The 10,507-nt window shown below is 33.1% G+C and overlaps 5 protein-coding genes across 5 annotated transcripts in view; 2 read left to right on the forward strand and 3 right to left on the reverse strand.

Annotated features, from left to right (window-relative positions):
* Nucleotides 1-10,507, reverse strand: part of LOC134827586 (zinc finger protein ZFMSA12A-like) — a 230,213-nt gene that overhangs the window by 160,899 nt on the left and 58,807 nt on the right. The gene's annotated exons all lie outside the window — the stretch shown is intronic.
* Nucleotides 1-10,507, forward strand: part of LOC134827592 (uncharacterized) — a 145,266-nt gene that overhangs the window by 128,575 nt on the left and 6,184 nt on the right. The gene's annotated exons all lie outside the window — the stretch shown is intronic.
* Nucleotides 249-1,949, forward strand: LOC134827176 (glycosylated lysosomal membrane protein B-like). The gene is made up of 2 exons (XM_063839749.1): nt 249-581; nt 649-1,949. Exons 1-2 carry the CDS (start codon nt 492-494, stop codon nt 1,780-1,782), a joined length of 1,224 nt encoding a protein of 407 aa, XP_063695819.1. The 5' UTR covers nt 249-491; the 3' UTR covers nt 1,783-1,949.
* Nucleotides 1,851-5,644, reverse strand: LOC134827165 (E3 UFM1-protein ligase 1 homolog). Its single transcript, XM_063839739.1, has 3 exons — nt 5,511-5,644; nt 4,006-5,457; nt 1,851-2,741 (listed from the first exon to the last, which is right to left on the reverse strand). Exons 1-3 carry the CDS (start codon nt 5,585-5,587, stop codon nt 1,943-1,945), a joined length of 2,328 nt encoding a protein of 775 aa, XP_063695809.1. The 5' UTR covers nt 5,588-5,644; the 3' UTR covers nt 1,851-1,942.
* Nucleotides 7,623-8,832, reverse strand: LOC134837138 (ATP synthase subunit b, mitochondrial). Its single transcript, XM_063852477.1, has 3 exons — nt 8,697-8,832; nt 8,367-8,490; nt 7,623-8,305 (listed from the first exon to the last, which is right to left on the reverse strand). The coding sequence occupies exons 1-3, from the start codon at nt 8,722-8,724 to the stop codon at nt 7,738-7,740; spliced, it is 720 nt and encodes a 239-aa protein (XP_063708547.1). The 5' UTR covers nt 8,725-8,832; the 3' UTR covers nt 7,623-7,737.

The raw sequence follows: 10,507 nt of genomic DNA on the forward strand, positions 1-10,507 counted from the left end.
GCGAATTGAATTTTGAAAAAAAAAGAACTAAATTATGAGAATTTGATATTTAAAATTTAAAAGTTCAACAATAGTAATGATAATTTCCTATTAGAATCCAAAAAGAATAAAATTTTGAAAAAACTTGATAAAATTTTTATAAATTATAACATTTGAGCCCCTCGTGAATGAATGCCTAATTCATATTTCATTTCAATCCGCCCCTGATTTTGAGGAGAACTAAAACGATAACTGAGTTAAATGTAAACAAATCATCCAAAGTTCAATCCAACTTATAATTTTTCCTAATTTTCTCATAAAAACCGCCTTTAAAAATAATTTTCTGTTAGTTTATGTAAGAAAAAGTTGTAAAAAATCACAAATCAGTAAAATTCCTGTCAAAAAAGGACCTCAAGTGTCCAAATTCGAACAACATACGGAACCCCCGTTGACGTATCGCAACACAAAGGAACTCGGTGCTATTCCATTGTTATCTTATCAGCATTTTTACAATGCATCTCCTACCGAAATTCCTCATATTTTCAATTTTCATCACTTTCTGCTCTTCCACGGACTTGGCGGATGACAAAATCAAGCGAAAAGTAAACGCCCATAACTTCCCTTATCAAATTTCAACCCGCATGACTCATTAATAATTTTTGTTTTCAGTTGACTGCCGTTCTAAATCCCGATTGTCCTGCTGAATTTTGCGGATCCGATAGAAAAATCAACGTAATGCACGTCACTGCCGACTCAGATCGCGATCGGATCCACTATTTGTGGAGTTTTGCGGGTAAACCGAGTTTCCTAATGGCCTTTGGCGATTTAAACTCCTCGATGAGTATTGACTGGGCGAGTTTTCTCGGATTTTCTAATGGCACGGAAAAAAGTGTTACAATCACACCTGAACCGAAATACGCTACAATCACAGTTTTGAATCAAATTTTCGAGTTTAACGACCCTGCTGATCATGGCGATTTTTTGAATGTGACCGATAAAAATATTCTGCCACTCGATACGTCGCTGTTCGGGTACGAATTTAATGGATCAACGGTGACACCAGAGTTTGTGGAGTTCAAAGTAAAAGCGACAAAGTATCATAATACGCCAAATATCACGAATATCGGGGCAGTTATCTATACGGTGCAGTGTTACGGGGATAAGGGTCACGGCGGAAATTACCCGCATCTCCTTCACAATTCGAACAACACCCAAGTTGACGTCGTTTTTGATCGTTTCAAGCAAAAAAAGAGCTTCAAATCACCTCGACTCGCCATTGAAATGGCTTTTGCCACTACAGACACGAAAGACAGCAACGCCACATTCCACATAACGAAGCGCCGTACCCTAGATGACGAACATACGCCGGGAATTTTTGAACTGGATACTCTCGTATCGCCTCACAGCTACATCGAATATCGCCCCGTGAGCTACACAAAGCCCGTGCGAGACGTTTCCGACTCCACAGACACGCATTTGTCGAAAATCGTCGACGCCACGGACGAATTCATGTACAAATCCTTGGTTTATGCGTACTTTGGCTTCAACGAAAACCATATGTTAAAATCCGTGAATGTCAGTTTTGGGGCCGTCAACGATGGTTTCTACAGTAAAACCAATTATACGTCATTTGCATTCCTAATTGGACTTGGGCAACCCCCGACGGAGGAATTAAGCCCTCTGGTGATGGCAATTACCTTTGTTGGTCTCGGAATTCCTGCGGTTTTGTTCGTTTTGGGCGCAACGTGCATCCTGGTGAAACGAGTTCGGACCTATCGACGTCTCAATTCCGGACTGGAGTAAAATTTTCGCAGGAATCTCACCTAAAATTAGGCTCGTGATAGTAAAAAAGTGACTTTCAACTAGAATTTTTTTTATGTAACGAAACAAACAAACAAAAAAATATATTTTTTTCGTATAAGAAGTAATAAAGTAACCCCGTTAGAGTAAAATTTTTGCGAATTTAATCAGCTTGAACGACGCCGGGCTTCTTAAAAGTTTGTGCGATCTCTTTGACGCCCGTTTCAAGTTGTTCCAGCTCAGCTTTTGCCTCGTCTCCGTTCTCGCTACTCAACATTTTCAGCACCAAATCGTGATATTCCATCAAAACCTTGCTCTGTTCGGGACTAAGATGACTTTGTAAGAAACTCAGGATGGCGGAAACGTGTCTCCCGGAGGCATGCAAGATATTTCCCGTGGCTACGGTAAAAATTACCAATGTCGCCAGATGCAAAATGAGTGCCGGATCCGTTGCGTTGTTCAATTGTTCCAATAATTCGTGTTTGTGACACAAAATTAACGTGCGATCCTTCTTTTTGTCGACTTTTTTCAGTATCATGCTGCAGGATTGCAAGCAATTTTCTGTCGCTGCGACAAATTCATCGATGGAAGTTCCCGATAAAGTTTTTATTAAGGCTTGTAAGGGACCGCGATATTCTTTTTCCGCTTCTTGTGCAATTTTGAGACGTTGTTCCGGTGTCAAGGTGTTTCCATTTGTTGCGAGATTGCTTTCGTTCGCAATGTACAAGGCAAGTTCGTTGCAAATGTCGTTTCCGAGGGATTTTAACAAGTATTTGACGAGTTGCGGTTGGGTGTCGGCCGAAAAAAGTTTTAAGCCTTTCTCGTACAAGCGAATGTCGTTCGTGAGGGTGTTGAGTTTGTCCTGCAAGGCGGCGTGGGTTTGACGGCGATTTTGAGTTTTGTTTTGCTGCGTGCTCTCGAAGAGTTCTTGCGTCAATGCGAGGGCCGTTTTGCTGAGTTGTCTGTAAAAAAAAAATAAATTTTTAGTTGAATTTAGGGATTTTTTTCAAAATTTTCTTTTAACAAGAGAATAAAAATAATTTTTGGCTAAAATATGATTGAAAATATTGTCCAAAATAGCAAAAATCTGTTTATTTTTAGTGATGTTTTTTTTTTCGGAAAAAAAATATTGTTAAAGAATTAAAAAAAAAAATATTAAAATTTTATTAAAAATATCAAAATTATTTTTAAAAAGTATTAAAAATAATTTTCCTTTCAAAAAAATGAAATGGCTACAATTTAATTTTTATTTATTTTTTATTTTTATTTTATTTTTTTTATTTTTATTTAATTTTTTTTTTTGAAGAAAAAATATTAAAATTTTTATTTCTTTTTAATTGTTGATTTTTTCTTATGATAATAAATTTAATTAATTATTTTTCTAAAAATATATTGAAAAAATCAAAATTAAAAAAAATATATATTAAAAAATTAATTTAAAATTTAGAAAATATTTAATTAATTTTTAGATAAAATATTAAAATTTTAAAACTTAAAAATATGCTTTTTTTAATAGAAAAAAAAAAATAATAAAAATTTAATTAAAAAAATAATTATTATTTGTAGAAAATATTTAAAAAAAATTAAAAATAAAATTCAAAAAAATTAAATTTAAAAAAAAAAAAAAAATTATTATTTTTTTAGAAAACAATTAATAAAAACAATCAGAAATAATGATTTTTTTTAGAAAATTTAAATATTTAAAATTTTAAATTAATAAATTATTTTTTTCGAAAAAAAACTCAAATCGAAAATATTTTTTCGTCAATTTTACACAAATAATTAATCGTAATTTATTTAAAAAATTAAATAAAAAATATTTGTTCACGAGGCAAAAATTAGAATTTCATTAAAATCTATTTTGATTTTTTTTAACCTTACAAATCTTGATTTGAAAATTGAAAATATCAATTTTCTTTTTCTGAAAATTGATTTAAATTTTTCGTAAATTTTCGTAATTTTTTATTAAAAACATTTAAAACAACTAAAACCTTCAAAAAATCTTGAATTATTGAATTTTTGGGACAATTTTAGGATTTTATCTTTCAATAAATTATTTATTTAAATTAAAAAATTTCAGAAAATTAAAAAAAAAACGAAAAAAAAACTTTAATTTTTGTAATATTTTTTTTTTCCTAATTTAATTAGTAATTACTTTCAATCATTAAAAATTAGCAAAAATAATTTTTGACTCTCAATTAAATTTAACAAATCAAAATTACTTACGGGAAATAATGCGCCGCAATCTCTCCTGCCAAATCCTCAAGTCCCTCTTCCTCAAGCGGCTTCACGATCGCCTTTTTAATGTCATTCGTGTTCAACAAAGTAATCGTCGGTTCCTTTTTCTTATTTTTCCCACTATTATTGTTCGTTTGGCTCTCCTCTTCTTCCGAATCCGACTCCTGTCTTCGATTATTCCGCGAATGCTTTTTCGTGGATTTTGTTTTCGTCTCTCGTCCCTGAGCGCCTCCTCCTTGTGCCCCTCCCGCCGCTTTTTTCCTGCGTTCCTCACGTTTGTCTACTTTCGCATCTTGCACCGCGTCATCTTTCTCGTCTTTTTTCACTTGCGCCATTTGTTTCTCGATCACGTATTTCTGGTAAGTTCCCGAATCGATGGCTTCCTTCGCTTTCGCCTTGACAATTTCGTGACACGGTTTAATCAGCTCGTCCAAATATTTCGTCGTAATGATCGTGCTGCCGAACATCATCGTGGATTTGCGCATGGCGGGCGTCAAACACAGCGAAATTAGCTGGTCGTAGTCTTTTTCGGTGAACGTTTGCGGGACAATTGTGGAAATGTCTAAATAGCTAGCGGTGGAGATGCATTCGTCCAATGACGAGGCAACTTGATCGATAATTCGCTGATCGACGACGACGCTGCTCAGCTGTTTGAATTTTTCGCCCGCGAGTTGCGATTGGATGAAGGATTTTGGGTCGGAGACACCCAAACCGGGTAACGTCACTTCCAGGTACCCGTTTTGCTTGTAGAAATTTTTCACCCAATCGGACTGCATTTTTGTGTAAATATGCGGAATGTACTGGGCATCGACATTTCGAGACGTCAACGTGCCTTGAACATGCACTTCCTTAATTAACGTGAAGAAAATCCGCTCTTTTATCCCGCCTTGTGCCAAAATCGCCGAAACTGCAGTCGGAACTGTGATTCCCGAAAGTGCGCCACGAATTTTTGCCTTGCATCGCTGCACGTAAGACTGCGTGAAGAAAATTCGCGGATCCGAAGCGTCTTGCTTCCCGTAAATCAACGAGCCCAAATACTTTTCCATCACTTCGCGCAACAAGAAATCCGAGGGCAAGTCGTAACTCACCGTGATATCGGCCACATTTAATTCCCCCATTTGACGGAGTTTTTCGTTAATTTCCGCAGCAATTCGTTGAATGTACGTTTCGTCAATTAGCTGGCCCAAAATCATCCGAATTGAGGAATTTTCCGCCACTACTCGCTCGGCGGCGATTGTTACGCGTTGCAATTCGACATTCAAGATGCGCGAAAGATCGACCAAGTTGATACGACCACCGCTGACAAAAAGTTCGTCGTTGATTTCTCTTTCCAGCTGCTCGTTTGTCAAATATTCCTTGCCGTCGTTCGTGAAAATTACATCGATGAGACCTTTTTCGATCAAAAGTGAGACAACTTCGATGCAATTTCTCTCGGAAAGTCTGAAAAAATTAAATTAGAAATTTTTGTTGGCAGATTTTTGGAAAAAACTTACTTTTGTGCTGAGGAAGTCAACTGCACTTTTTGAAAATCTGAAGCTAGACGCTTGATTTCGTCCCAATCTGATGACATTTTCGGTAATTTAAGGTAATTTTTATCGGGAAAGTCGAGTTTTTGTGAGACACGTCCGCACAAATCAAAACACGAGAATTGTTTGCACGAAAAAAAGGTACGTTGAATGAAGTTCGCTTTATGCAGGAAGACAGTAAGGCCGCTTCAAATTTTTTTCAAAATGGGGGGGGGGCAAAATAAAAAAAAAAAGTTTTGAAATACTTTTTCATACAAAATGACAAAATTTTAACAATTTTTGATCAATAATGAATATTTTAGTTATTTTTATGGTATCTTCATTGAGATTTGATAATTTAAAATTGATCTCAGAGTATTTCAAGTTGAAAATTTAAACAAAAAAAATCATAAAAATATTTTAAGAGAAGAAAATTTGTGTTAAATTTTTATTTTTAATTTAAAAATTCTGGAAAATTGAAAATATTTTTAAAAAATTTTAAAAATTTATTGAAAAAGTAATAAAAAAAAATTCTAAAAACAGTAAATTTTGATGAAATTTTTTTACTTTTATTTTATTTTACCCCATTTTTTTTTTAAATTGACTTTTACAAAACATAGAAAAAAATTTGGATTAGTTTTTAATTATTATTTTTTTTTTTTAATTTGAAAAGTCAATTTTAAAGATCTTTTACATTAATTTTTATTATTATTTAAAATATTGTATTATTTAATTTTTTTCAATTATATTTTCGAATTTGAATTCAATATTGAAGAAAATTCGAATTCAAATTTTCAAAAAAAATTTGGTCAAATGAAAGGTTTTCTAAATTTCGTCTTTTTAATTTTTTTTCATTTTCTTCTGAATTATCTCGACGAAATCAAAGAAGGAAAATAATTAAAATTTTATTATTCGCCTGAATAAAAAATTTAAAAATAATTAAAAATTTTACAATTAAAAGTAAATTGTCAAAAAATTTTTGTCTAAAATTCAGTAAGAAACGAAAAAGTTTTAAAGTTAAAAATTTTTTTAACATTAAGGCCGCTCCAAATTTTTTCAATAGTTTTGTCCGATGCCCCATTTTATATTCGAAAATCCAATGGGGCAAAATAAAAAAAAAAGTTAAAAATTTCATCAAAAATTACCGATTTTTGGTGTATTTTCATAATTTTTCAAGTTTGAAATTTTCAGGAAAATTTTTCAAAAAATTTTTGTAAAAATCGTAACTTTTAAAATTTTCTTTTTTTTCATGAAAATCGAATATTTTAACAAAAAAAATTTGAATTTTTTCTTCTATATTTCAATATTTTTCAGTTTTAAAAAAATTAGTTTTTAAAAATGTTAAAAAAAAAAATTTGAACCAATTTGACAGTTAATTTTTTTCAAATTGCAAGTCAAATTTTTTTCTTATTTTTAATGGGGCAAAATAAAAAAAAAGTTAAAAATTTAATCAAAATTGATCATTTTTGCTGTAAAATTCATAGTTAATTTCAAACATTTTCAAAAAAAAATGTTGATCAATTTTCAAAAATTGCTAAAATTTTGTCATTTTGTATGAAAATAAGTATTTCAAAAAATTTTTTTTTTATTTTGCGCCCCCCCCCCTTTTATTTTTAAAAATTTTGGACTTTATTTTTGATTTTCATTTGGAGCGGCCTAAAAAGGAAAAAAAATTCTTTCTTAAAAATTATACCGATTATTTTTAAAAAAATTTTTTCAAGTGCTTCAACCGATGAGAAAAAAAAATGTCTTCAAAACTTAATTTTAATAAGAAATATTTTTGTTAAAAAGGTAAAAAAAAATTGAAAATTTTTAAAAATATTTTCAAATTTAAAAGAAAATAAATTTTCATGAAATCGTACAATTTTTACAGGAAAATAATAAAAAATAGAAAATAAATCAAAATCACTTTAAAAAAATAGTGAAAAAATGCTTGAAACTCCGAACTCCGAATTAATTATATTATTTTTTTGAGAAAATTTGCTAAAAAAGTCATTAAAAAAATGCAAAAAAAAAACTTTGCGATGTTGATTTTTTTTTTATTAATTTTACTCTGGTGACATTTATTTGCAGCGATTTCGAAAGAAAAATTTATAACAATTTCAGATTTTCGCCTTTTTTATTGGGAGTTTTTTTTTAGTTATCTACAATCGTTCGTACTTTGCGACTTTTCTTCAACAGACATCAAAACACAGTGATGGAAATTGTTTTTTTTTTACTTTGCACGCGATGCCAAGGCACCCAAATCGGCGATGCACTGATTGATGGTTGCCTTTTCCTGGTCTGGCGTGATGGATTTCAAGACATTGTCCACGATCCAGTTGACTTGGTGACGTTGGGCAATGCGACGCTCGGCATTCTGGCGTTCCACTTGGTAGTCAAGACGACGCTTAACCTCCGAATAGACCATGGCGAGACGTTCGCGGTAGGCAGCTTCCAATTGCAAGGCGATATTTTCGCGTTTTGCCTCGATGAGCATTTTTTGGCCTTCGGTGCGCCATTGCGCGGTCTTCTCCTCCTCGATTTCCTGCGTGTGGAATTCGACTTGTTTGTTGCGACCCTCGTTGTAGCCGGCTTCGATGGCGTCAATCTCCTTGTCGGCCCATTTAGCGACAGCAGGTCCGAATTGCTTGACGGCAAAAATAACCATGAGACCGAGGGCGAGCCCGTTGTAGAATTCGTGTTCCATGACGTAGATTTCCTTGGAGCACAAATAGGTGACGAGACCTGTGCCGAACATGTAGGGACCCGTGACACCAGTTTTGGGGTACAAAGCCTTGAACCTTGAAAAAAAAAACATTTTTTAACAAAAATTCAACGACTTTCGAAGAAATGAAAACTCACCATGAATCAGGAATGAATCCCATTCGGACCTTTTCTGGGTGCTCTCGTCGAACGGGGCGCTCAAACTTGACCTCGGAAGATGTGCCGCGAGCAACTACCATGGCGGTAGCGGGACTGCGTTGAACTGCAAAAGGCAGAAATTTCAATTTGTGACACAATTTTCCTTTTTGCACTCGTCATGTACAACCACAATAAGCACTACGAACGATTACATAAGGAACATGGGCAAATTTTCCGAGCGACTTTTCGCATTGAAATACGAAAAATCTTGCTGCGACACATGCATCTGCATGACGAGTGGATGCCCGAGTCTCGAAAGAATCTACTTACCGGCCAATAATCTGGCTTTAGATAGCATTTTCAGATGAATTTGAGTAAAATACTTCTGTCGAACAATTTGTAGATGATGGCGCTGTTCGAATGCGGCGTAAATGGGAACTACGGCTTGCTCACTGGGACTTTGAGACGAATGACATTGATAAAAGAAATTGCAATACCGTTGATTCGAATGAATTCCTAGTTCACAATGCAAAAAAAACGCTTGACCCTATGCAAAATTGATTATCATAATGCTTCGCGGTTAGGATCTTAAGATCAAATAAAAATTACCAAAAATGGCTTATAGATTTTTTTTTGCGTTTTTACATAAAAAATTCTCATCCAATTTGATTTTCATTAAATTTAAAAAAAAACCCCCGAAAGCTTTTTATATAATTTTCATAAATTTTAAGGCTTAAAATGAAATTAAAAACTTACAAAAGTTCATTTCAATTGATATCTTGATCAAATATGGCCGATAAAATTATTTTTAGCGGTTTTTCCGAATTTTTAAATTTAAGTCCTAAACAAAAATTTAGCTATCAATATCATGAAAAATGGTTTAAAATTTTACAATATCAAAAGTTTTTTTTATGAGAAATCTTGCAAAAAACGAAAATCTATATAAAATGTCTCACTTCGTGATTTATTTTTCAAGGATGAAACGCGAAAGAGAAAATGATTTTGGTATACACTAAGAATAAAAATATTTTTGTGTAATTTTAATTAAATGTAATTTTAAATCCTAAATTAATATAAAAAAAATATTTATTAGGGAAAAGCAAGAAGCGTATGGAACACGACAACAGCAGCGAGATGGAGGCAAACGACGACGCACGTAGAGCTCGAGGAGGAAGTCGTAACGGAAGAAATGGATTTTATTGAAGAGATCCCTGCCCCTGATGCTCCGTTGCCAAAAATAATTTTAGCGTGGAAAACTTCGTGGAACGTCACACAAGCCGTTTCCGCAACCAATCCCTCCACAACCGTTCCGATTTCCGTTCGTGTTCCCGTGCCAGCGAAGAAGAAGACTCTTGGTCTCAAGAGCAACCCTGTGTTTAAGGTTGGAGATCGCCTCCCCATATCAAGCTTCAAGAACTTGATACCAATCCGACATGTCGTATTGATAGGAAGTCGTGTCATTAGTAAGTATTTATTGACATATTTCAGAAACCAAAAAATTTTTACATATTTCAATAATTTTTAACAAAGCATAACCATTTTTAAAAATTTTTAGAATACAAATTTGAAAATTTGTCATTTAAATTTTTACCGCATTTCGAAGAAAAAATTTTTTCGGTTCATTAATTTAAAAAATATCTCGAAAAATAGAATTGTTGTGTGTGTGTGTCAAAATAACGCTGTGCCCAAATTTTTTTTTTAATTCTTAGTTAAAAAAAAACCAGGACCTTGAAGGTCAGTGTCTTGAATATAAAGCATTTTTATTTTACTATTTGATCGTTTTTGATTTTGATTAAAATGGTTCATTTTTTTGCAGAAAATTTGGTTTGTTTATTAAAATTTGAAGTTATTTTTGAGTTCAATTTTATTTTTTTTTTGTTTTCAATTCCTTTCAAAAACCCCTTTAAAAAAGTTTTAAAATTTAATCCATTCAATTTGCTTCTGACCTAAAGTAGAGAAGCTTCACAAAAATTTGAGCGTCCCCGATTGAGCTGAAAAATATCTGGTCGGCCTAAGTTGAGGAGGAAGTCGTCGAGGAAGAAATGGACTTCATTGAAGCCCCAGATGCTCCGTTGCCGGAAATAATTTTCGCCCAAACTTCCGCCAAACTTCGCCCAAACGCCGTTTCCCCCACAACCGCT

Source organism: Culicoides brevitarsis, chromosome 1, assembly GCF_036172545.1.
Source record: "Culicoides brevitarsis isolate CSIRO-B50_1 chromosome 1, AGI_CSIRO_Cbre_v1, whole genome shotgun sequence".
NCBI classification, from domain to species: Eukaryota; Metazoa; Arthropoda; class Insecta; order Diptera; family Ceratopogonidae; genus Culicoides; species Culicoides brevitarsis.

Bases quoted from the DNA above. Each gene is read 5' to 3' on its own strand.
- LOC134827165 (XM_063839739.1), bottom strand. From the start codon at position 5,587: ATGTCATCAGATTGGGACGAAATCAAGCGTCTAGCTTCAGATTTTCAA. The intron at 5,458-5,510 runs GTAAGTTTTTTC...TAATTTTTTCAG, and splicing joins TTGACTTCCTCAGCACAAAA to ACTTTCCGAGAGAAATTGCA. The intron at 2,742-4,005 runs GTAAGTAATTTT...TTTTTTTTACAG, and splicing joins ATTGCGGCGCATTATTTCCC to ACAACTCAGCAAAACGGCCC.
- LOC134837138 (XM_063852477.1), bottom strand. From the start codon at position 8,724: ATGCTATCTAAAGCCAGATTATTGGCCG. The intron at 8,491-8,696 runs GTAAGTAGATTC...TGCCTTTTGCAG, and splicing joins TAAAGCCAGATTATTGGCCG to TTCAACGCAGTCCCGCTACC. The intron at 8,306-8,366 runs GTGAGTTTTCAT...TTTTTTTTCAAG, and splicing joins GGATTCATTCCTGATTCATG to GTTCAAGGCTTTGTACCCCA.
- LOC134827176 (XM_063839749.1), top strand. From the start codon at position 492: ATGCATCTCCTACCGAAATTCCTCATATTTTCAATTTTCATCACTTTC. The intron at 582-648 runs GTAAACGCCCAT...TTTTGTTTTCAG, and splicing joins ATGACAAAATCAAGCGAAAA to TTGACTGCCGTTCTAAATCC.